The sequence below is a fragment of the Aulostomus chinensis genome, chromosome 13, assembly GCF_037954235.1.
Source record: "Aulostomus chinensis isolate RoL2024-O1b breed Wild chromosome 13, RoL_Achi_v1.0, whole genome shotgun sequence".
In the NCBI taxonomy this organism is placed as follows: domain Eukaryota; kingdom Metazoa; phylum Chordata; class Actinopteri; order Syngnathiformes; family Aulostomidae; genus Aulostomus; species Aulostomus chinensis.
The window spans coordinates 19115887-19141924 of record NC_141332.1 but is presented as its reverse complement, the minus strand read 5'-3'; the positions used below and the strand labels follow the sequence as shown (position 1 = coordinate 19141924).

Genomic DNA, 26038 nt, shown 5'->3' with positions numbered 1-26038 from the left:
TATGCAATCATTCAGTGAGCATATGAGACACTATAAATAAAAAATCTCTAATCTTTTAGTGGCAAATAAACACTTAGTGGATGGACTTTAATAAGGACAATTGTCCAATCTCATTACGTTGGAGCCATTTTTTTTTTTTAGTGTTCATTTCCAGTTCAAACTACTTTGATCAATCGTTTCGATTCAAACATGGAGAATATGGGACCCGGGTTGTAAAAACACCGGAACTTTCTTTTAGAGTCACATAAGCACATGGTCACATCCTTGCGGTTGCTAAACATTTCCATCACCAGCAGCTGCTCTATTAAATGGCTCTGGTTTACTGCAGCAGCTGTGTTTCCCACATGTAGCTACAGTTTGAATTAAAGGGATTAGCTTGACACACTCAAGTCTAAAGATTTTGTAGCATATGGATGTTTCACAGCGCATACATCGAGTGCGTCACGTATTTTGAAAGTTAAAAAAAAACATAGACGTTTCGGGTAAAAGAACGTGTTAAAAAAAACTGCTTTGAAAAAATAAAAAAGAAATTTCAATTTTAAAGATATGAAATTGAATTGACAGAATTGACAGAAGTGGGAGTGCAGAAAAGCACAGTATAGAAAGAGCTAAGAAAGGGGGATAAGCCTTAAGAGACTCCAGAGTATAATATAAAGGGATTTACTGCAGTCTAAAGGAAAGGTGTAAGAAAGCCGTGGAAAGGAGAGTGGGAGCTGGCACTCACTTTTACTGGGTTACTATAATAAGAAAATGTTGTCAGCTGCAGGAGTACGGACGCTTACGCACACCCAGGTCAATCGGTAAAGAAGATTCAAAACAGGCGAGTAACGGAACAAAAAGACTGAGAATGAAGGACATGATGTGTCTTCTTAAAGACTTGGAAACAGAATGAAGAATTTGGCAGACGAGGGAGGGTTTCAGAGAAAGAGAAGGTACACGCGTATTCATATTCATACAATCCTTTTCTCCCTGGACCAATGTTGCTGTTTCATTTCCTCAAGAAATAAAATCTGTGAAATCTGCTTTTGTTGTCTGAATTCATCCCATTTTCTGCACATACCGCTGCATCAGTGCAAATACTCAACTTACTCCTGCTAAAGCATTCCTCAAAACGATGAAAGGTCTGCTGCTTATATGTTATACATGAGCGTATAGAGTATTTTCTGAATAGTCACATAGTGTATATCTGATTGTGATGTGAGATCTGCCTCAAACAGTGTGGGGGTGCTCCTTTGGGCTGCGCAGTTCAATACTGTTTATTACACCTCCGCAGCAGTGACAGTGCGATGGCCGAAAGCATTGTAATATCAGGATGTCTGTCCATCCATCCCTCCAGAACGCCTGCAGGGAATTTGTTCCAAATTTACACTCGAAGATGAACTGATTAAATTTTGTTGGTCACTGTGACTTCCCCAACTTTTCATTCTTTCCATTCGCTTATTCTGAATAAACTTTGCATGAATGTTTCACAGGATAAAATGATGACGAGCATGACCACTGGGTTAAAGGTCAACTTCACTGTGGCATCATAATGTTCTACAAATCCACTTTTCTGGCCATAATTGTGGGAGCATAGAACTTTGAGGCGGTAATTCAAGTCTGTCTATTAAAACATTAATCACAGTAACCTGATGGTTATGTGGCTATTGGCCAAGATTGCCTTTTAATAATACGGCTCAGTGGCGCCACTTTAAGACTTCTGGCTAGTTGCCATCAACCATGACATTCAGTATCAGTGAAAGGCTAAATGACGTAACTCTGTTGTCAGAAACATGATGAATATGAGCAATTACTTGGATGATGAAGAGTTTTTCTCGACAGCCCAAAGATGATTCGGAGGCCAATGGATCAGAACCGTCCACTTTGTCCTCTCCTGTGTCTGGAGGGGGTCACCACGGGGAGCCGGCCAGCAGAGAGACCACTGACACTGAAGCAGCAGGTCAGTGATGCGTGGCAAGGTTCAAATGTATTGCCCTTTCAACTGTTATACATTAATAGAGTTGTAACGTGTGTGTGTGTGTGTGTGTGTGTGTGTGTGTGTGTGTGTGTGTGTGTGTGTGTGTGTGTGTGTCAGGAGATGATATGGAGCATGAGCACGACACTGTGCTGCAGCTACAAGAGGTCATTGAGCAGCTGAGAAACGTCTTCCCCTCAGAGCCGGGTGAGTTCATCTTTTGTGCTATTAGCGGCCATCGCACCCACATTTCAGGGACAGACTCTTTGCACCTCCATCACCTCTGGGAGAGTGAGAAATGGAGTGGAGTGCAAATATGTACTCCTGTGGGTCAATAGCCTGGAGGCGGGGGGTTTGTTGGAGAGGTTAAATTGTAAAGAGGAGGAGGAAGATAAAGAGAGACAGCTCCAGTGTCACACACTTTGCAAACAGTCCTGTCGCATTTGAAATGCAATTTGCAGGGCAGTTTAAAGCTGGTAACTTGAACAAAGACAGGGATTATCATAATTATTGCCTACTTAGTTCTCACCAAGAGCGTTTTCTCAGTCCTCTGCATGTGTTCTTAACATTTTCTAAGCTTCACTCCACAAGTTCTTTATTCCCCTCTCCTTTTGCTTAATTTAAGGTGCCACCTCACACATCTAACCCAGAGCAGGCCTAGAGGGGACAAAGTGAATGCCTGAAAAGACGCCTGATGGCAGAGGGAGGAGCTCCATACGACTTCTGGTCACAGTAAACCATGTCCTGTGACCACTGCAGTAGCTATGATACTAGCAGAGCTAACCCTCTACTGGAACTCTGTGCACTAAAAGCCTTTTTTTTCATGCAAACTGCAAAAAAAAAAAAAAAAAAAAAAGGCTCATCCTGATGTCTGTTTGGCCAAAGCTGTGCTAGATAACGTCGGTGGCACACAGCCTGATACTGTGTTAATGAGCCAAAGGAAACTAGCATTAGCAGCAGGTCAGGGGGACGTGAAAGGATGGAGATGCCCAGCCAAGACACTGTGTAGTTACCAGTATCTGTGTAGTCGTTCTAAGGTGTGAAGCTTTATATGAGTCCACAGCACAAATCGGACCTTTCGTCACGAAAGAAAAAAAAAATGCAAAGAGGAATAGGAAAGGTCTCCCCTTGTTTGTGTCAGAATGCTTGTCTTCAGTGTGTTTTTCTCCCTGCTTTTAATGTTTTATTATGGTTTTTGAAGAGCAGGTGGTGTGTTACAGCTCACTGGTGTGAACTAGATACGAGCTGACTGGATTTTGCTGGGTACAGATCGTCAGGGACTCGACAGCACCCACAACAAGCTTATTTATTTTGTGAGAATGACACATCATCAGTTAAATCCATGATTTATTTAAGACAGCCAAAGTGCCCGCTAGCACAGCGCCTCTGTATGCACACACTGTGTTCCTCTAATCCTCTCAAATTGCTTGTCGCTGTCATTGCTTTGCTCCTCCTAAGTAGGCCCTTTACACTCATACAGAACCACTTGCACTCACTGGACGTGTGCACACGCGTTTGCTGCTACATTTACACATCCACAATCCACTCGTCCGTCATCAAGAACATGAATGGTTCCCTGCTCAGTCAATAATAGAAGTTCTGATCATTTCACATCACGGGCTACACAATTCTGATGGTGACTGAAAGTATGTTCTGTTGAGGAAATGACCCACTGGTGAATATTCTCAGTGCAGGCGTCAGCTATGAGATCTTAGTGTTCTCCTGCTGTGCACAGAGAAAAGGGAAGAAGGAGCTCCAGGCGAAATTGTTACCAACCTGATGCTCGCTCGCTCTCCCTCTCTCTCTCTCTCTTTCTTGTTCTCTCTTGCTCTCTCTATCGCTCCCTCTCTTTCTCTCACGCTCTCTCTCTCGCTATCTCTCTCTCACACTCTTGCTCTCTCTTGCTTCTATCTGCAAGGCCAATTCCAGACACTAGAGAGAGAACAAGGCCTGTCACCGTACCATGATTTCATTTCTAATAATCCCTCCTCTCCTTGTAGATTTGAAAAGAACAGTTGCTAGTCTGCTGGAAAACACCACTGAGTCTACATGTCTCTTTTTCCCTCGGTAATGTGAATTTAATTGCTTTAAGATCTCCAGAAAGGTGAGCAGTTGAGACAACTTTGCTCTCGTCATATGATGGTCACAGGGTGCTGACTTTTTTAATGCCTTACAGTTGGAGTTTCTGATCAAGAGGCTGATCTTTTATTTTCATTATGTCATCAGGTGTTTGTAGGTCAGGTTAGGAAGGTTTGGAGCCCACTTGAGCATCCTTATGTTTAAACCAGTTCAATAAAGTGAAGCGGTGATGGCAGCGATGCTTGGAGGGACTGCTGATCTGAGAGTTAAAGAGAAAAAAAGGTGGGAAAAATCTATTCCATTTGTTGCTGGAGGGTTGGCAGGAGAGATCCACTTTGATGTGCCTGTCACAGCAAGGAGGACGCCTGAAAGAAAGTAAGCTGTGTGTGTTTGTGTGTGTGTGAGAGAGAGAGAGAGAGAGAGTGAGAGAGAGAGCAATCATAATGCCACATCTCACAGAAAACACTCACAGTTATGAATATATCTTAACTCTTCATTCACACATTATGGGCTTTTCTTTCATAATGTTGTCATGTGACACCATCCTCCTCACTGCCTGTAGCTTTGATACAGTCACCAGGGAACTGCCCCCCCCCCCCCGCCCCTCCCCAGGGTTGCAGTAAGTAGTTCCTCGGGTTAGTGGGTTAGTGAGGTGATGTGCTGCTCATAATACAGATGCTAATAGCCTTAAGGGGAGCAGGGGGAGAGCACCTTGTTTAAAGACACAGCTCTCCCGTTCCTCTCGACCTCCACTGAAGCCTGCCCTTACAGAAGATAGTCATTATCATCTCATGAATTCATCTCTGCACTGGCATCACTTAAAGAGTTGTCAAAGCACTCAAAATATCACAACAAAAAGCAGCATCTTGGCTTGTGGGAGATGAAAAAAAAAAAAGCCATGACAAGCCATGTTTATGCAAAGACATTTATTTATTAGTTGGCCTCGCATTTTTATCCATGGACTTTTGTTTGTGGGTACACAGTGACAGCATGTGGGAAAAAAAAGAAGAGGAGGCATGTCGTAATTTGTTGTTGTAGAGAGAGCAGCTGAGAGGAGGCAGATAGACATCATGCTAAATTCACTCTGTGGTGGTTTGACAGGAAGTTCTATTACGGTAGAGAATTTGTTCCTTCGTTTCACTCTGCTGCTGTTTGACACCAGCACATGTCTAAATTGCCTTTGATGGTCATGTTACACAGCGAGTCCCATCTCTCTCTCTCTCTCTCTCTCTCTCTCTCTCTCTCTCTCTCTTTGTGTGATCATCTGCGATGTGATCCATGCACCCAGCTCTCTAATGGGGAAGTGGTACCGCGAGTGCACAAACACTAACACATACACGGCACCCTATAGCGCCCCTGAAGCTGTGTGATTGAAGAAGAAGGCTCTCCATCGAGACAAGAGTCCCCCCAGAGGACACTGCTACAGGGCTGCTACTGCATATAATTATCCACCATGCTAACAACCGTCACTACTATCCTGCCTTTGCATAGCACCCTCCATCTTCCTGTATCTACACTTGTAACACACTTGTACGCGGAGGTGGGTAGTTACATTTACACTGTTACATTTAAGCCACACACAGAGTAGTGTGAATGCAATAGGAAATCATCGATTTTACTCTGAGTTGTTGAAGCTACTTTACAATACGAGCTTAACTGTTGTGAGAATTGTTGAAGGGATGGAACTTTTTTTTTTTTTCTTGGTTAAAACTGTGAGACTTTTAACTGATGGAGACACAAAAGCATAGCTGTATCATGAGATCTGGATAGAGGAAGAGCACCTGCCAGTCTTACATCGTGGTGAAACTGTAATTCACGTGATACACTGCAGCACAAAAAAAAAACCAAAACATTTTCCTGTGGACTTAACACTGTAAAATAGTTTTGTTTTTTTTTAATTTAGCTTCACAATCTTTGTGAAAAAAACTCATTTAACTATCATAAATTAATCTGTTTGGTCTATTACGTCTTAAAGTGTAACAAGATGAAATCATTTTATTCCCATTCAAGTTTGACATATGTTGAGTGGTAAATCGGATGATTGAAGGTTCAGCCTATAGAGCATGCACACTCGTGTTTTTGTCTTATGCCGCCTTTTTTTTCTTCTTCTTTTTTGCTTCGTGCACAACTGAGAAGCCATTGTCGGGCTGGATGAAGCCCTGCCGCTGATGCTATTGGGTGGGTGACATTACACACAGATTTGGTCCTCGTGGCTACTTCAGTTTTTACATCTGCAGAAGCTTTTCTTTTCCTTTCTTTTCCTTTAAGCAATGTGACAAAGACGCATTTGCTCCACGAGGGACGGGAATAACTCACAGCTCCTTCTCTACTCCCATGTTGGGAAACACCAGGATTTATCAGGAGGGACACGGTTCCCATAATTGAGGTGATTCAAGTTACGGACTGATAATCAGACTTTGAAAGGTGTCTCTCAACTGAATTCTTGCTGCACTCGGTATTAACTCAGCAGGTTACATCACCATTGAAACCTCTGACTGCAGTTGAACCCTCCCAGATCACTTGATTAGACTGAAATATTAATGGAGCCTGTTAAAGATCTGCACTCTCCAAGAGCTCTTCTGGTCACGTTACGTGCAGTGGCAGGTGGTCTGCTGGGGCTCTTATCCTTTCAGATGGAGCTAGCAAATTATATATTCACTGAATTAACATTTCAGTGCAGAGCGGCTGTCGAGGTCAGTGCATCCGGTGATAGAGAGCAGTATTTGTTACATTTATGCTAATAAGATTTACACGCAACATATCGTTCCTCACCACTACTCCTGCTTTCTGCTGCAATGTAACTATAAAAGCTAACAGTTAATTCTCAATCATGTAGCCTGATAAAGAGTCTTTCAATCAGATGAGGAAAAAAAAAATCCCATGGACATGACTTGGTGTTTCAACCCCAGATAGTCTTCCTCAGGTTCAAGGGAGGGAGTCAACACACACCTATACCACAAGGAACATCTCCTGATGAGTCTGATAGGTGGAATCTGATATGGAAGAAAGACTTCAGAGAGATGAAATAATTGCTTTGTTCTCATGTAATGTTCATGGAATATTTTGTGATCACACTTGAGAGGTACTTGGAACATTGTCCTGATGTATACATGGCAATTTCATCACAAATAAACCCGAGGAGGCCATCCGTGGTTGAAGTAATTCCAGTCTTGTACCCATGACATTAGAGGACTCACTTTTGTACTACTTTTACTCACTTGAGTACTTGTTTTTGCATCATAACTGGACTTGAATAGAGTTTTTGGCTTCTCTACCCACCTCTGCTTTTACATCACATTTATACATGGCGACAGGGCACTTAATCACTTAACCTCAAATGACGCTGTCCTACCTTAAAACATGTACTCACGCGCATTCTTAACTTGTGAACAAAGGTGTCTTTGTTTTACGTCACCATTAATATACCTCATTAATTATTCAAAAGTTGTTGTTTTGTAATGGCTTTGATTTCATGTTTTTGTCCACGTACACTACTCAAACTTCTTGCTGTCTTTTCTCTGGAGTTTTTAAATTGTATAAAATGTTTTCTGAAGAAGGCTTTTTACTGTAATAACAAGTGGGTTACTGGATGCTTTCTACTATTTGTGTACAGAAATAAAAAAAAACTTTGTATTTGGCAAACTGTTGTTGTGCCTGTGTATATTATTTATTGGTTGCTGCTGTGTCTTTGAGCAGATATAAAGTGGGGAAAAAGGAAGTGAGAGAATTTGTCATTGGTTACCTAAATGACATTAATTAAACAGCTTAACTGTATGTTCTCGCTTAAAAATGTATTTACGATATGCATTAATAATAAAATAATACATATATTTGGACTCTGAAAGCTCCTACTATAGTAAATAGAATAATGAAACTTCCAGAATGGTTCAAAATGTACACTACTTTTTCTATATATTGTTATATCAGTCTCTATATTGCTTCTCTATGTATTTATATATATATTTGTTTTTCATATGGTCACAGTATTTCCTGCCAAGACTTAATCATGTCATTCCTCCTGTTTCACTTTGCTTTTATTTCTCTCTCGTCTCAATCGTCTCTCCACCATCAGCGTCCCCTGAAGCCTTTGGCTCCTCACAAGACAATTTGGCCTCCTCTGATTGAGTGACACCATTTCCCCTCTTATCATTCGTGGCTTTGTTCGCTTGACTTGTTCTGCTTAGGCTCTTCGTCTCACTTGATTGGCATTTGACCTTCTCCCCAGCCTTATCGAACGCTGATCTCTTGCTCGCTACATTATCGTTGCCTGTGCTGGTGGACGCAGGATCACTATCTTTATCTGCTCCTCGATTATCTGGTGCACCCTGCCCATCCTCATGAACCACAGCGCTCTCTGTGTTTTCATTATCTGACCCTTCACTTGCTTTCTCACTCTCTTGGTCTTTATTACCTTGTTCTCCCGCATCTGGATTTGTCTCTTTTTCTTTGTCATCCATGTGCTCTGTCTCAGCAGAGGCAGCTTTCCCTGAGCTTTCTTTCTCCTCCGTATTGCTTCCCTCACACTTATCTGTACCAGTTTTTATTTCAGTGGTTTTCTGAGCAAACTTCACAGTCTTCTTTTTTGCTTTGACTGTTGCAGACTTGGCCTTGCTTCCACTAGGGCTCCATTTCTCCTTCGTTGTGTCCCAGTAAGTCTTGCTCTGGTGGGCGTGAATGCTGCGGATGCTTTCACCCAGCTTCTTCAGTTCCTGGCGGACGAAGGGTTTGAACTTTGGATCCAGTTTCTCCACCAAAGCTAAGTCTCTCCGAGCTTCATCCTCGTTGCACAAAGCAGCGTGTGCTCGCGCCCGCTGGTACACCGCTTTAAAGTTACCTGTTGAGAGAAAAGTACGGATGGCCAAAATACTATTACATAAAGACCACAGGAGGAAAAACAGGAGGTTAGCAAGAATAAAACTGTGAGGGAGTGAAACGAAAAGTTAAAGGTAAAATAAGGAAAATATAACCGCACTAAACTTTAGCGGTGAGACAAAGGAAAAGGCGAAACTTGGAGAGACATGAAGGGAGAGGGAAACCATGAGGAAAAACAGTTCACATCAGCCTCAACTATAAATACTTACTCACTCAGAGCAGAAACAACAAACTCATTTTTTTTTTACCATGATGCCCATGGGTTGGTGCAAGGGGAACAAAAGACATGTCTGCAATGTGTGAATTGTGAATGTTTGATTTTTGTTTCTCAAGTGAAATCAAGTTTTGTTGAAATGTGAAAGCAGACTTTTTCTGAGGGCCAAGCATTTACTGGCAGCAGATCTTGATATTTTTAATCTCAAAAGTGTGTCAGGGAGGGGAAAAAACATGTTTATACATTCATCTATATATCAAAAACACCATCTTTTGATTGAAAACTACTTCTCCAATCTTCAAATTAACCTCACGTTTGATTCTGTCTCATTACCAGAACACAGGTTTTTGTTTTTCAGGATGTCAAATTTTGACATAATAGCGGCCTTAAGAGTGAGCTGCTGGCCGCCATCAGCCGCAAACACTGAAAAACCGGCAATTAGTTACCTTTTGACATTTCCCTTCATTTAATGATTGTCCAAGTGCAGGACTCAAAAACCCTGAGGGCCCCTGAGGACTGGTCAGGATGGAAGCCAGGGGTCCTCAGAGGTCCCTTTGACCTTGGGACCCCAGACTTCCTAGAAACACCCCTGGCTGCCATAATACTTCTGTTGTGTCCTTTACAAAAACGTAGGCGCTGACATGGAAGCTAGCAGCCAGTTAGCATACATTGCTGTGTGTTTCTGGTTTGATGCCATGTTTAACAGGTGTCAGGTGTGTCTGTTGTGTTTGTGTGCAGGGAGTGCCAGAAAGGGGGCAACAATTTGCTCATCACCTGGGTATCATGTCTCTATCACTGCCAGTTGGAACTGGAGCTGATAATTAGCCATGAAGACAGCATAGTTATTTGACCAGACATGAATCCTGACCGTTTCCTCCCCACCAAAGATAAACATTTGTTTCCTCCTCAGTGTGAAATAATACATCACCTTTATGTTTCTTTAGCAGCTTGTCATTGAGCTTCACCACTTGCTGGTATTCTTTCAGTTCCAGCATGCACTGGCTCAGGTTGAGAGTCAATGGCAGGCGCACTCTTTCCAGGGACTCCCAGTCTCCACTCTGTTTATCTACCTGCTGAGCACATGCAGAGGACAGATGAGCGGGGTGGTGTAGGAGAATGGAAGCGACTGTGATGATAGAGGGCAGAACAAATGTTGAAAAGATGAAACGAGACCAAAGGAGGGTGGCAACAGAAAGGGAAGATATGAGGGTTTGGAGGAATTTTGAAAAGGATTGGTTGTTATGGTGTGATGGAGAGAGGAGGTAAAGAGTACAGACAAGAAGGGTTGATGAGAGGAGGGAGTTTGTGTGTGGGAGAGGTGTGAGGGTGTAGACAATGAGGTGTGGCAGCAGAGAGGAAACTTAAGAAAGAGAAAAGAAGCCCAGAGGAGGGCTGTCACAGAGATATCTCTGTGGCTAGCGGTTATTTATAGCTTTCTTTCTCTGCTCTTCACTTTGCCAGGATACCTACAATGCCACAGCTGCTCTTCAGTGAAAGAATGACAGATAATTACAGTTTATAACCCACAGTGAGCCACAGTCCCTTTTGTAATAGACAATTAATGGATTGAGGTAGTGGTTGCTACTGGAGCAAGCCAACTTTTTGGCAAATATGAATATTTATCATCCTCCCCAAAGCCTGAGGGGAAGATGGATACCCTCCTCTCTCCTTGTGCGTAAGGGGGACTGAGGTCGCTTAGCTTAGGTAGCTTAGCATAATCAATGGGAGTGGGTGGTGTCTCAGTAAAATTCATCATATAGATCAGGTTCGGGATCTTGGTTTGTCTAAAGGTAATCATCCTCATCCTCTCCTCCAGACTCGGGCATGATAAGATGCTGCAGTCACTCTTTCAGTTGTCAGCAAAAATGTTGTTTTGTAGAACAAAATTACAACGATGTGCTGTATGGAATCCCTGAGCACAGCAGTTTGCCAGCAGAGTAGTTCTGACTGGGTTCTCCCATTCTAAGATTGCAATATCTTGTCATTTAGAATTGTTATTTATCACAGAAAATTATGCTTTGTGGCATGAAAAGTGACTTTTGATGGAGGTGAGAAAGCCCTTCCCATCCACTTCCATTGATTGCGCTGAGCTAACTGGCAGTCAGCTGGTCTCTGTAGGGCGCCGCACCCTGATGCACTTACAGGGGAAAGAAGGGTGTCTATCCTCTCCTCTGGCTCTGCAAATGATGACAAATAAAAGTATTTTCCAAAAAGTTGACTCATTCCTTTATTATGGAGAGTATCAACCCTAATCCTAATTTGCATTTTCATCTCCCCTGCGAAAAGCCTACAATATTATTCCATGCTTCCACACAACATCACCAACCTTATTCTGGAGGAAGTCTACATACTCTATAGCTTCCTTGAACTTAGCCGAAGCCTCTTTATAGCGGTTTTCTTTAATGAGGAAGTTTCCTTCGTCCTGCAGCAGCATGACCAGTCGTAACATCTGCTGCCAGTCCTTCCCATCTGTTTTAGCAGAGGAGCTTGGATTGATATCATAAGCCTCCTTGTTGTCGCATGGTTTTTCTTCAAGTGCGTCATTTTTTACTTCTCCCACTTCACCTTCAGTAGCTGAAGTTGGACCTTCAAAGTTTGCATTTGTTACTGTGACTTCCACATCTTCCTCCTCCTCTTCCTCCTTCTCTTGTCCTTCCTCTTCATTTTTATTGTCCTTTTTCTCCAGCATGTTCCAATACTTGTCCTTTTCCTCCCAGTACTTCTCTTTCATGCGCTCAGACAGAGCCTTCAGCTCTCTATTGACCAGTGATGCCAGAGTGACATCCAGGTGCGCCACCATGTTGAAGTCCCTCCGGGCATCTTTTTCATTCCACACAGCAGCGTGGGCTTTGGCTCTTTTGTAGTAGCCCTTCACGCAGTCTGAGAACAGGAGGATGACAAAATCATGACTCAGAAACTGGGACTGAATACATAGTTGTACGTTATTAGTGTCTAACCTTTAGCTATTCAGTAATGGGTTGATTTGTTCTATTTTTGTTATCTGTCATCGTTTGTGCTTCTCATCAGTCTGCTAAATAAAGCCTACATGCTGCACCTTTTCTACTGTGTACAGACTCACACGCACCGCTCTGCCTCTGTCAAGCGAATAGACTCATGCTCGGTTAGATACCCACTGATTGCTTTGGATATGTGTTCATCTGGATTTTATTCCCTTTTGCACTAAATCTACTTTCAGCCAGTATCTTAACAGATTTCTTTGTTACTTCTGGCAAAAGCGGAGACATTGCTGCGAGCCACCATCGGATGCTTCTCCAAAGGACAAACTGTCCGAGAAGATACTGATGACTTTGAACGCCGACAGAGGAAAAAAATGTAAGTGGAGTCAAAAATGAGACAAAAGAGGTGATAATAAATGTAATGTACAGCTGGGAAAGAACATGAAAATGGTGAGTAAATCCTGATGTTGGATGTATAATGCACATAAGCCTTTTGAAGAGGGCTGCAGCATTTTGGTGACAGCTCAAACTGGGCCAGTCAAGCCCCTAAATTTCTGCTAGCCATTTCCACGGCACAGTTTCACTCTTGTGCTTCCTCCTGCCACAGAAACTCAAGCACACACATCAATTGCACATTCACAACTCTCCTGACACACACATACACACACAAAATAACAGGGAATCCAGGCTGAGGGACAGAGAGAAAAATAAAGACTGCCTCAGTGGATCCTGTCTCTGGGTGTGGGGTATAATTCATAAGGCTCTGAAGTGGAGAGTGTGCCAGCATGTGAACTCCACTAGGATTACATGAGTAGCCATGGGTATGACAGTGCAATTCCCAGGGCAGCTCCAACTGTAAAACTCTCAGTAATGTCAGATGCAGCCCTCAATGAATATGCTGCTACAACATGCAACAGCCGCTACCAAAAAGCAGCTCTTTGCACAAAATATGACTTTCTTCTTTCTCTATGTGTTCTCGTGCAGAATTGGGCTGTAAAACGGGATAATATTCATGACTGAGAAGCTTTTCCATTTATTTTAAAAGTACACATTTAACATTTTGGGAAAAATGCTTTGCTTTTTTTTAAATGAGTTGTCAGCCTGTTTATGCTTTCACTATAAATCTACATGCAGATGATTAGCTTAGCGTCATAGGTCCCAACGCATTGATACGACACAAAAATATCAACGCATGTGTGCGTATTTTCACATAGGTTCCAGCATCAGCCACACCTGCTTTGGTGTAAACTCTCATGCTATAGGCATTATTAGTTAAGGCTTTGCTTTCTTGCTTGCTAGCACATTATTTTACTGCCTTGAGTGTGGATGCAAGTCGTCGAAGCCTGGATGAGTGAGTGACTCCTCGTTTATCACCTACACTGCAAACCTGTAGTTAAAACAAAACAGGCATCAGTGCTGACTCCATAGTTGTGACTTCTGCTGTAACTGATGCTAGTTTTCATCTTCAGCCACTCTCTGACTCACACACTCCAAACTAATAATCTAATTGTTAATTCACAGTCTGTAGTGTCCAAGTAATTTTGTTTCCACATGACCATTTAGTGACCCTCAAAATTATCTTGCAATCCCTGCAGGGTTCCTTACTGCCAGGTTGGGAAGCACTACTCTAAAAGAGTCAATGTCGGACGGTACTGTGATGAGAATTGTAATTGACACCTTTAGCAGATATGACTCTGGTTTTGGTGAGATTGCAGTACATTTTGGAGGGTATTCATTTCTCTCAGAACCTCCTCTCAGTCATCAAAGTCATTATAATGAAAATGATGCCAGTCTTGATGCAAAGGCAATCTTTAACCAGCCACTGACTGTGTCTGTGTTACCTGTCTCACAGCTTTAGATTTGGAAATGCAAACCTTAAACGTAGGGATATATTTCTTTTAGAATGGAGAATTCTCAGATGTCATATTTTAAATATTAATGACACTAATAATACATCAATTACACTGGCACTGCTGCTTTGACAACAACAGTCATGATAGTATAGAGACGTATGAACATAGAGTCGGTCTATGTTTGATGGCTCAAGCCCTTGGGGGGGGGGGGGGGGGGGCGGCATCATAACTCCAAGAAGCTGCTCAGCCCAGAGGTTTGATGGAGTGAGGGAGCAAATCTATGAATGCTAATCCAGGCAAAAGGTGTAATCTGACAACTATCCGTCTATTCCAAAGCCAGAAGTTAGGATTCATTAGCAATCAGAATGAATCCTAACAGTTCTGTTGAACACCCGGCGGTTACCTTTGTGTTTCTCCAGCAGTTCGGTGGTGTGTTCTATGACTTCATAATACTCCTCCAGCTCCAGCATACACTGGCAGTAGTTCAACTCCAGGGGGACAATCATTCGACCCAAGTTAATGTAGTCCACATCACCCGGCATCTCCTACACACGGTTGGAAGAATAAGAACATGTTCAGAGCTGCTATGTTGCTTGGCATCTCCCATGAATATTTTAATATTTTAATATATTATGTGATTCTGTTCAGTTTTGCACAGATTGTAACATGAAAGTAATTCAAGATCGCTTTGAGAAACATTGAACTGAAGGAGAGACAAAAGTGTCATTTAGATTTTTACCACTTGTTTTGCTCACTGGCCAACAATCCGTTAGCCTCCAACATCAAACTTGTGAAAATGTCTAATGCTGCCAAGAATCACTCCCATACACAAAAGAATTGTGCATGCTCTTTCATAAGAACGTCTCGTACACAACTTGTTCTCCCTCCAGTATGCCTCTACACCCCCCCCCCCACACCATCCAAAGCAACCCCTCCACAGTCTTCCTCTTCTTTTCTTGCCAGCCGTGCAGCCCTAGTGCTTGTAATCGGGGTCACACTGACGGCAAGCAAAACAGGAAAACAGGTTTCTCCCACTGGAGAACAGCAGGATGTCGCATGTCCCAAAAACCTAAAATCCTGTGAAACGCTCACAAGCCTGCACACCCCTCCTTTTCCATCTCATCACTTCCTCACCCTCCTCTATCACTCACTCTGGACTGGACTGTTTTAAGCAGTAGCACAGCCTCTTTGTACTTGCTGGCTGCCTCTCGGAATTGTCTCTGCTTGACCAGCGCGTTGCCCTGCATGTGGAGACTGGGCACAGTCTGCAGCTTCTCATCCTTCTCCATCATCCATGACTCTCTGTGGTAGGACATGGGATCTCCCACCTGGAAGCAGCACCAGGACAGTGAGAGAAGAAAAAAACTCCTGTGGTACAAGGAAATGCTAAACAGGTTCAAAGAATTGTCTGCTCATGCACATTAAGCATTGTGAGACTGTTGCATAGATAGGGAGGATGCTAATTTACTTCTGCTGTTGCTGCTGCTGGACCCCCTGGTGCGTCTGATTACTTCAAAGCAGAATGCTTTAGGCAGAAGGGGATTTGATTTTTGTCATTTCAGTCAGTGAATTTTTGAAAATGTGGCATCTTAGATTCAGAAGAGGTTTCTATAAATATGTAAATGTGTCTACACTCATTAAAATTGGTTTATTGACAAACTGGAAAAGAGACGCCTTTTTTTTCTGTCCAGTTTGTGACATACAGTATTTTACTGGGGGTACTTACCTGCAAAAGCTCCATGATAAATATTAGAGGTTGTGGAGTTCTCATCAGCTCATCCAGCTCTGGGAAGCCAGTGGAGTGATAATGAAACAGGTTTCCCATGCCACACATGTGCCTCTGGCCCTCAAGAGGGTCTTTCCCTTGAGCAATCAGTCGCATTCCCTTGGACACAATGGGGTATAAACCTGTGTGCTGCAAATTGAACACATCAATAAAAAGTGGCAGTGAATCATGCCCCCGTGCAGCAAGGCCATGCCAATCAGTAGGAGAAGAACATCAAGAAGCCACAATCTTAATTGCAAATCACATTTTCTCCAGGAGGAAAAATGGTAGAATTTGCATAAAAAGATTGTTTTGTTTGTGTTTGTAACAATAAGCATGCATTAGGCTCCAGAATTAAGGTGGATTCATGTGTATTATTATTATTATTAGGAGCAAAACCGTCCCCCCTCATGAGTGCTCATTAGGATGTCTTTAATGGGTTAGGGTGTGTGTTTCTGTGTGTCTGTGTGTGGTGTTCCATGGAGCTCACAATGGCATCACACCAGAACTCAGACACCTCCCCGATCCTCATGGATGTCAGCAGGGACTCCCAAACTTCCATCTTAAACATCTTTCCAACAAATATCTCCGCTGGCCTGCCAGCCAATCGGCTGTCATCGATGACTGTCCGCTCAAAGTTGTCCAGTAGCGTCTGGAAATGGAAAACCAGCTTGGATGGGAGGAGAAAATTGAGAGACATGAGTGGGAAAAATAATGACTTAGTTCTGGTATTGAGGAAACAATTCTTCGGAAGTCAATGAATGATGGGAACATCTATCTATTCTATCTAGATGGACCTTCTATTGATAGCAAACAGCAATTCAAAAACTGACATGCAGATAACAAAAATAAGACATCTACCTCTTTTCAATTTTTACAAAGTTCCATACAGTGGTAAATGTACCCCCCCCCCCTTTTTTAAGTAATTTAACCTGAGTATATGTATGCAGTATCTGATGCTGGTATGTATCAGTAAAAGTGGAGTAGTTTTCTACCTAAAGAATGTCATAAAATTGTAGAATTGAAATAAATTCTGTCATCATATTACAGTCACTTCTTATGTAACCCAGACATTCTGGTTGTCTTCATGTGTTCCATCTGTTTCTTGCGTGTAAAAGCTTCAACTCCAGAGTGTAACATTATTTTTGGCTCCGTGTAACTTTCTATTTATATCTTTGACAGATTGTGTACGATGTTCTGATAAATGTGTGAGCAAGTGGGAAATCACCCGACCAGGTAGGAGCACACACGCACACACACACACACACGCACGCACACTGTAATGTAGACACGCAGGTGAATGGAAAGTCGTGCTGAATTCTCATGGAAAATGTTTGTCACAGTGTCCAGGCTCGGTGCCATATGGCTGGATGGACCAGAATGCAAAATGAATCAACGACCTGCAGATCAGTGGATGAACAGAAACACAGACCCGGTGCCATAAAACATGTTGCAATTTGGTTGACCAAATGTTTGCAGTGTGTAAGCGCCAGATAATTATTCCCTCACATCATGAATAATTCAACAGGAGCTAATTGAAGTGGGCAATGTAACACTGAACTAAAAATAGGCTTTTTTTTCCAGAACATTAATTACTCCTCTATGGAAATGTCTAACATGCTGGGTTTTAACCTAGGATTACTGAGGTTATCTGGTTAGACTACCTTCATCCCTGGCGGAAAGTGTGGTAATGGTCCTGTCCCTCCAGCCAGAATCTTTTTCTTGACGCCTTGATGGTTAAGAAGGTAGGTCTCGTCCATCGTGACTAACAGACGAGCGCGTGTTATGTCGAGTTTTGTTCTTCCTTGAGGTCTATGTTCTGACTTTCTAATTAGCCTAGTGGAGAGTCTTGGCTGGTCAACTGCTCTCTGACAGATGGCAGGATTAGGCAGGGTTTTGGAGGTGGCTGCTTTAATCTGAAGGACTAATCCCTTGCCTATCCCTACGATTGGTGGGGCAATCCCTGCAGGAAGGAGTGGGAGCAACGAAGATGACAGGCAGACTAAGAAACATGCCCTGACGAAAGGCCCAGATGATTCTCGAAAAACTAAAGATCATTCTGGAAGGACCGTAATCTGGTGGAATTAGTGACATGGGTGTCATCCAGGTGGATGAAAAGAAAGTAACTCAAATTAAGATGATCTGTGCATCGGTAGTATTCTGGAATTCATCTGTCATTATTGGCATGAGTTACAACTAATAAACTAACATTATGATTAAAAGTTCTACTCTCAGCTAAATCTGAAAAAAACAAGACGAAGTTTTAACCATCCATGGGATGGTCATGTGATATTGACTTCTCAATGCAATAATATAGATACTTTTGATTTCTGGCATGCTTTTATTATTCACAGGTCATGAAACACAAAGAGGCTGAGCTTATGTTTAAGTGTTAGTTACAGTACAAAGATGTTCACCTTGAAGCCGAACAAAAACATTAATAACACAGTTATGTACAATGTGTTTTGTCAGCTTATTAAAAAACTATGGCATAAAAAGCATGCTTCAAATAATTGGAATGACACAGCAAGTAAGCTAGTGAAGAGTCCCTCCTCCCCCTTCCCTGGATGAAGGCTCTCCTCTTCTTCACGTGTGGCTGAAGGGTGACATGAGGCTGCCCCCTGGTGGTCACTTCTCTATGAGTGAGTCCAGCTGCTCCTGCAGGGAGGCCAGCTGTTGGAGCAGAAATTAGAAGGTGTGATTGATGTCCGACAGCCCCAGGGTGTAATTGGAGGTTAAGTGGGTGATGATTAACAAGTCTTTTTTACATTAATTTGCTGCCTTTGTTTGTCAATACAAACAAAGGCCCAAGACAGTGGGCAACGATGTCATTGCTGCGACAAAGGACTGCTGCTAATGGCTAGCAAATCAAATTTGAGTGACTGAATTTGAATTTTGCTATTAGGTATGATAACAGTTGGTTTTATAATAGATAATGAGCTTGCTGCCACCTGCTAACATGACACTTCTCAATCTTACCAAACATTGTTGCAAAAGGCTGAAATCTGTAGAAGCTACAAGCGAACACTGGTCCTCCACTTTTATATAAAAAGGTTCTTACCTGCTCCATCTCTCGCTCTTCCTGCTGAATAATCTCATTCAACAAGGCTTGGAAGCGGTTCTGTGAGAAGAGAGAGAGACAAACAATTGTTTCGAGTCAATGTGCTGACCCTCATTAAATTGTGATGGTTTTAAATGTGGGTCTGCCTGGGCTGCTCATGTCACCGTCTCCTCTCTGACAGAAAGGCCACTTGGAATGCCAGTCAGGGACAGCTGACCTTTCCGTTGTGACTGTGATAATAACAACGGGAGAAGGGCTTTGACGGGCCCAAAACACCAGGCAATGAGACCTCTAAATGGCAGTGTGAAAAGGGCTGTGTCTGCTCATGTTTCACTCATTGTAAACTCTCCACTAAAGAGCGCTTGGCAGAGAAGTGAATTTTCAAGCTTTTTTTCCCCCCTCTGCGTGGCAATACTTATTCAGCTGAAGGGAGAAATGCAATATTTAAAGCTTTCAAAAAATACAAAAAAAAAATCATAATGGTCTCCAATATTGCGTGTAATTGCTTGTTTTTTAAATATGTTTTCACATCACTGTTCAGAGACCTTATGCTGCGAGAAGACTTGCCTCCGAGCTCATCTGCATGTTCTTGTTAATGTCTCTGTACATGCAGACCTACTTTCTTCTGTACAAAGCCAAGTGTGTGTTCATTGCTCACTTTTAAGGCCTGGTTTTCCACTTTCATGATGAGTTCTTCCTGTTGTTTCTTTCGGGCCCGCGTTTCCTGCAGCTTGGCCTTGACGCTGTTGATCTGCACCTGATACTCCATAACTGCAGGGAAACAGCAGGAGGCCCATATGTTTCCAACCGTCACAAAAAAACTCAAGAGAACACGTGATTTATGCATTCTTGTCAGGTGAAGAGAGGAGATGAAAACAATGGCGATAGATGATGATTTGACAATTTGAGAGGAACACTAAACAAGATATTCACCTAAGCCTGCTGAACCACAGGGTTGCCTACGTTTCAGTTTGATAAATTGCAGTTAATAGGGACAGAACAGCCATTTAAGAAGGACATGAGCCAGCAGGCTGGAAGAACTCAAAGACACAACTAAATCAGGCTGCTCTGGGCTCCACAGAGAGTTCCCATTAAATCCAACCACGGTGAAAAACCTGTGGTGCCAACTTAATCAACTATCGCTGAAAATAGTCATATATTTCCTTTGCGTCCCTCCAGCTGAGTCTATATGGTCATCTTATTAGCAAAATGAAGCAGGAGGGAGTCTCACTGTGGCTTTTATCATCGATCTGCCAGAAACATGATCAGCTGGACTCTGATACAACAGGAAAGGTGCTGGTCTGCTACATCCAGCAGTGGTACTGATTGACAGCTCCATGTATGTAGATAAGGAGGCATTGAGCTGTCAGGCTGGACAGCTGTCTGAGCTGCACGCTGAGCAACAACACCTGTCAGAACGAGAGCTGTCAGTACCGTATCTCTGTGGGAGAGAGGAGCACGACACATTCTCGGCTATGATTAAAAGTCCAGACTCCTGGATCAGGTTATTTTTTCAACTTTGCTTTGGCAAGTATCTGTGGGGAGGGGGTGGGGGGTGCGGGGGGTTTGATGTAATCTCTCAGTCAGGCCAAGTGCTCTTTCATGACAACTACCACTGAAAAAATGTTATCAGCAGGCCAGCTGACAGAATCAACACTGATGTGAGTAGTGAGCACACAATGAAATATTTCCTAATTCTACAAGCAAATTTAATAAAAGAACAGAATATTTCATTGATCATTTGTCATCTTTAGAAGAAGCATTGCATAAGATTTAGAGTCATCTTCAGGCAGAAATGGAATATAAATGACTTAATTATTTATTTCTGATGTCATACTTCTTCCGTTTCCTCTTTTCTAATTGTATTTCGAACAGCTGTCCGTATAAATAAAGTGGTTTTTTTAATAAGAGGTTGGCAAAAGAGGAATTTCAACAAGTTTAGATGGTAAGTGAACTGTCTTGCAGGGGAGGGGTATCAATCTGGACTCTGACCACTAGATGTCACTAGATCACACATACTGTCACTTTAAAAGCAAAGCCAAAGGTCTTCTCACCTATCTGGTTGTTTCTATCGGATTCATTCTGCGTAGAATCTGACTCATTGAGTTTATCCTGGAACTGTCGCACCAGATCCTCTTCCGTGTCCATGATATTCAGGTCCTCGTCCTCATGTCGGTCCCCTTCGTCCTCCTCATCCTCGCTGGAGCTGCTGATGTCGTTGAAGATCTCCCTTAGTTCATCACGCTGGGCTAGTCATGCGGAATGCACATTAATAGTAATTAACAGAGAAACAAAGACGGCAAGAGTGAGATTTCAGAACATCTGAGTCACAGGTTAACCAATGAACAAATACCAAAGTTAGAGATGTGTGCACCCCTTGACAGTAATTTATTGTGATCTATTCGTTTTTAGAAAACAAAACACAAAAACAGGCTAATGTGGCTAATGGAAGAGAGAACATTTATTTCTATACAATTACTTTTCAATTTGTACATGGAAAAATACAAATGGTTATTTTGGCATGTCTAACTGTGGACGCCCTACATCGTCAGTAATTAGTAATTGCCCCATTGGCAGCTATCAAAGCTAGCATGAGTTATAATGTAGCCAGTAACAAGTCTTCCAAATCTTGCATTTGGGGTTTTAGCCTACTCATCCTCGCAAAAAAGCTCCTGCACAGCTGTTTTAACGTCTACCCACAGACGATGTTGAGGTCAGGAGACCGAGAGGGCCGTTCCAAGAAGTTTACACTCATTATCCTGTTCTAAGAGCCGTCACAGCTCCAGCATTTTTTAACAAATTATTTGATGTTCGTTCCAGACTTTTCTGGTTCATAAAGGAATTTATTCTTCCCCTCACCCTGACAATGTTTCCTGTGTCATTGGCTGCAATACAACCTCAAAGCGAGACTGATGCACCTCATGGTAACTGTCAGCTTGTGTTCTTTTCACCAAACGCTGCTCAATTTTCTCAATGCAATGATTATGGGATATTAACTAGAACACACCGATATAAACCGATTTGCAGCCTTTTAAAGCAAATAAAAAGGTCTTTTAGACACTTTTCCCCATATTACTGTAAGACTGTATAATCAATATAATTTTCCAACAGAATCTCTAACTCATGTCTATCTGCTGAGCAGTTTATCATTTAACAGCACAGTCATGTCCAAACTTCGGAATAGTTTAGTGTCTACAGAAATAAAGACATCCAATGCACAGCAGGGCATCTCCCCTGGGTGCCAGCTCGTGCAGGAAAAGCATCCAGGATACATGGCACTTCTTTACTAGCTAATTGACAAGTATCCTGGTGTGTGCTGGACTTTACTTTTCAATATCTGTTGCAAAATGCAAAACTAGCTTTCTGAATCACTGGGCTGGTTTCTCTTACCAGAGGATCCATGACCCATCTTGTGTCCCGAGGTGCCAGGTGATGAGTCCAGGTTGGCCAGAGAGCCATGCTGGTCTGCTTCCTTGGACTCATCCTCTGCAATGACTTCCCAACCTGGACATACTTGGTTAAGGTCAACATGCTCTGTGTACATCCCTATCAACTTCTACAAGTGATTGCAACACTTCTTGGAGGTAGACTCCAATGGATAATCTTGATGCTATTCCACAGGAACTGGCTAACTTTAATATTCATTAGCGTGTCGTGTATGTCTGCCGCTGCATGCGATGCTGTAACTATAATTAGAGCCAAGCTTCACTGTGACCAACTAAGCAATGATAATGAACAGTCCATCTCGATTAGCACACAGCAAGCAGCAACTCAAAGCAGCCCTACTGTGCTCTTATTCTGTCAGACAAGTTTAGAGTTTCATTAGAGCACTAATAGCCTCCTTGCCAAGTGCATCTCTCTTACAAAGACATTAGACAGAGTCAAAGCAGGTCTTGGCTCAATCTCTTTTAGGTGGTAGCCATCACAGTTTACATTACACGATACACACCCATCTTTCTATTTTTGCTGTTATACGTGAGGAACACTTTTTTTTTATAGATGATTCAAGATGGAAGAAACAGAAAATATGCTGTCAGAAAGGATACGAACACTGACAGCCTCGGCATCTGTACTCAGCAATCTCTTTACCTCCTTTTCCACATCAGGAGATTCAATGTACTGTGAGAAAGGGAGAGACTGGGTTACATGCAACGTTTGCAGCATCTCTTCCTCTCCTCCATCTCTCACACTCTCTCTCTCTCTCTCACACACACACACACACACACACACACGCAGCAGCTGGCCACATGCCAGGGAGCACATTAGCGATTAAAAACAGAAGCAGCCAAATCAATATGAATTGGCTCTGCACCTCCAGGAAGATTTATTCAAAAGACAAAGCAGAAGTGTAGTACTCAAGCACAAGCACACACGCCTTCACTTTGATCAAAGCAATAGTGAAATTGCTTCTTTTGCATGCCTTTGGGGCAAACTAAGATGGAAAGGCTTTATTTATATGTTAATCTTAGTTTTCACTTTCACCACAGTTCCCCCTGTATGAAATGTAAATGTCTTGTTGGAGGAATGCCAAGGAAATAGATGGATCATCAGATGGGATGCTAAAGTGATGGAGGGAGAGGGAATGGGAGCGCTGAAGGGGAAATGAAAATGTCAGAAACCTTCTTTTTAGCAGTCTTCCGAAATCTCCTCTTGCGTGTGTTCTTCAGAGGACAAGTGACTGGAGACCAAAGCAACTGGATTAGTGAAATCAAAATAGCTCAATCACCCATGGAGGGCAAATTACGTTTCCTGAATTTCCAATATGTCAAGTTTTCAGCTTTAACAGCTCAGAGAGCAGAGGTGTCTCAGAGTTTGTTTACTTACTGCCGTGGTTCCAAACGAATTTCTTGTCCTTGTCTTTGTCCTTTTTCTTGCTCTTGGGGTCGGTGCCAGTGGGTTCCTCTAAAGGAGGGTAAAGGTCTCCATCTAGTGTGCATACCAGCATCTACCCACACATGCAGAAATTAACAGGAAGACTAGAATAATAAAGGATGCTTAAAGGATTGCGCAAAGATATATGATAAAATCTACTTTTTAATTTGAAAATAAACTAGTTTAAAACACATCATACTTTTTATTAGCAATAATTCTTGTAAACTATGGAATTCATGCACTGAAAAACTAAATTAAATGCGAGGGTGCTACTCTACCTGGCAGACATCAGCAGTCTTGTAAAATGTCTTTTTGTCCACTGTTTTGAGAGACTCAATCATACAGGGTAGATCCACCAGTTTGCAGGCCAAAGGTACACGGTCCACTCTTACTATGCCATGGCGACCATCAGCTATGAAATACCAGGGGTGACTTTATAGATTAGAATGATTTATACACACTGCAGCTAAGGAAAGATATGATCGGTGTGAACAAGCTTCTCAGCTATCATGCAGGGTGAGAAGTTACTGAGATATTAGGAAAGCTCAACTTATAAGTCATACAACTGCAGATCAAATAAAACATAGAAAAACTGAAAATTAATGTCATCATGCACAGAAACCAATAACAGCTTCACATGAGAGCAATATTCAAGAGTAAAGTGAACAGATGCTGAGACAAGGGTCGGCGATAAACCAGCTTACGGTGCAACTCGATGGTGAGTCGGTCTTTCATGTTCATACTGCTGGACTGGGCGATTCTTCTAACTGTTGAAGCGTATTCCTTAAGAAAAAGATAATGGTGGTGTGATTTCCAGCAGCTGGTCAAAATTAATTTTATAGTGTATAATATTTTATATATTCTCACCGTTGGCAACCTTAATACAAACTGACTCTCCAACTCATAGGGAGCATCCTCCTTATTCTTAGAGCCAACTTTCCCGACTAGAAATGTAGAAAACATCAAAAATATACATATTTGAGACGGAACTTCACTGACCTCCTTCTTTGCTATATTCATATCCTTTTAACAGTTTTTCTATGTATGTCTGATTCTTCAAGGCCCCAAATAGACACACTAAAGGGCACCCTCACCTTGTTAGAACACCACCTAAATTTTGGAATAATAATTTACAAAAAAATTCATACACCATTCCCTTAGCAATTTTCTAAATTGTCCCTCTATCATCACGTCATACAACATTCAATGTGTGATCAGTATTCAGTTTTTATCAAACTATTGTTAGGTGCAAACATACGAAATCCTTGACATGCGTGCAGTTTTAGGTTGAACGCAATGTTTTACATTTCTACAACAAAATGGATTTACCTACTAAATAAATAAATAACATTCTGTCTTAAAAGTGATAGGTGATAAAGTTGTCGGGCTTCAATTCAGTCAAAATCTTTTGTACAACATGCCAAAATTATCGTCCATTAACCTAGACTTACTGTAATTCTACTTATTTATAAAAGTGTGCAGTGCAAATAGACGTAGTCTAAATACATTTAACCACGTAGACATGAGTGCACAGGTTACTTTCTGCAACCATAATTTACAAACAAGGAGAGAAACCTAGCTAGTAGCTAACGTTAGCCTTTAGCAAGCTACGTACAAGCGGGGAATACTGACATACCTTTCAGTTTCGACGTCATCTTCGTTCAATAAATGTGTGCCGGTAATTAAAAACTGTTATTGAAGGCAGGCTTGGGCGTCTATGTCGATTAGAATAAAAAAAACAACAACAAAGGTTAGATAAACAAACGGAGACACGTAAGGCTGATACGACGTTCAGTCATGCTGCTTTCAAATACTCTTCGGAAACTTCAGCAAGAGGAAGGGACCGTAAGACATTCGACGGCTTCCGCAGCACAGATCTACCAAAAAGCGCACATTGCATTTCACTGGTCACAGAGTTTTGACTTCAAACTCAGGATGTCATTGAACGCCTTCAGTTCTATGCCGCTACACACCAAAACACCGTGAATCAGCCCTGCGTTGTTCATGAAATTTAGTCCTTGGAATTCTTCCTGTTTTCATAGCAACAAGATGGAGCATTAGCCCATAATTATCTATAACCTACACTTTTTGACAATTATTTTTCGCTTTTTTTTAAAACAAGGTGTACGTTTTATGAAATATTCGTAAATATCAAAATGAATAGCGACACTAACTAAAAAATAAATAGCGACACGAGACTCTTTGTGTTGCTATTTTGGCCGTTCTTATGAAACGTGTCTATCAAAATCAAGCAAATATGTTAACAAGCGGTGGGACTTGAACTCCCGTCTTTATTTAGTACTGCAGGAATTCGCTATGATGGAAAACTATTTGGGACACCTACAAACGAAAGTATCCCTAATTAGATTTGAAAAATAACACCGTGATCTGCTGATTAGGCACAACTGCAG

At 42.1% G+C, this 26038-nt stretch overlaps 3 protein-coding genes and 1 long non-coding RNA gene across 6 annotated transcripts in view; 2 read left to right on the top strand and 2 right to left on the bottom strand.

The window, feature by feature from the left end:
* Window positions 1-6855, top strand: part of drp2 (dystrophin related protein 2) — a 149985-nt gene extending 143130 nt beyond the window's left edge. Inside the window, exons 23-25 of the mRNA XM_086221924.1 lie at window positions 1822-1939; window positions 2075-2161; window positions 2580-6855. Of these exons, the coding sequence (XP_086078050.1) occupies window positions 1822-1939; window positions 2075-2161; window positions 2580-2599 (225 nt within the window). The 3' untranslated portion in view covers window positions 2600-6855. The remainder of the gene's footprint in view (window positions 1-1821; window positions 1940-2074; window positions 2162-2579) is intronic.
* On the bottom strand, window positions 4954-17722 carry LOC147251329 (uncharacterized). Of its 3 annotated transcripts, none has more exons than XM_086221927.1 (8): window positions 17359-17722; window positions 16185-16364; window positions 15656-15844; window positions 15081-15257; window positions 14333-14474; window positions 11446-11999; window positions 10048-10192; window positions 4954-8867 (listed from the first exon to the last, which is right to left on the bottom strand). In XM_086221927.1, exons 1-8 carry the CDS (start codon window positions 17452-17454, stop codon window positions 8068-8070), a joined length of 2283 nt encoding a protein of 760 aa, XP_086078053.1. In that variant the 5' UTR covers window positions 17455-17722; the 3' UTR covers window positions 4954-8067. The 3 variants fall into 3 exon arrangements, with proteins under 3 accessions (XP_086078053.1, XP_086078051.1, XP_086078052.1); XM_086221925.1 differs by having other exon boundaries at window positions 10048-10189; window positions 17359-17562; XM_086221926.1 differs by having other exon boundaries at window positions 16185-16346; window positions 17359-17562.
* Window positions 7958-19435, top strand: LOC147251328 (uncharacterized). Its single transcript, XR_015118924.1, has 3 exons — window positions 7958-12452; window positions 16877-16930; window positions 17038-19435. It is a non-coding gene; the product is annotated as an uncharacterized LOC147251328 (long non-coding RNA).
* taf7 (TAF7 RNA polymerase II, TATA box binding protein (TBP)-associated factor) lies at window positions 18021-25594 on the bottom strand. Its single transcript, XM_086221929.1, has 12 exons — window positions 25264-25594; window positions 24495-24571; window positions 24332-24410; window positions 23906-24039; window positions 23580-23700; window positions 23375-23433; window positions 22802-22874; window positions 22146-22259; window positions 20810-21004; window positions 19414-19526; window positions 18756-18815; window positions 18021-18367 (listed from the first exon to the last, which is right to left on the bottom strand). Exons 1-12 carry the CDS (start codon window positions 25280-25282, stop codon window positions 18323-18325), a joined length of 1089 nt encoding a protein of 362 aa, XP_086078055.1. The 5' UTR covers window positions 25283-25594; the 3' UTR covers window positions 18021-18322.
* Window positions 25595-26038: the final 444 nt, after the last annotated feature.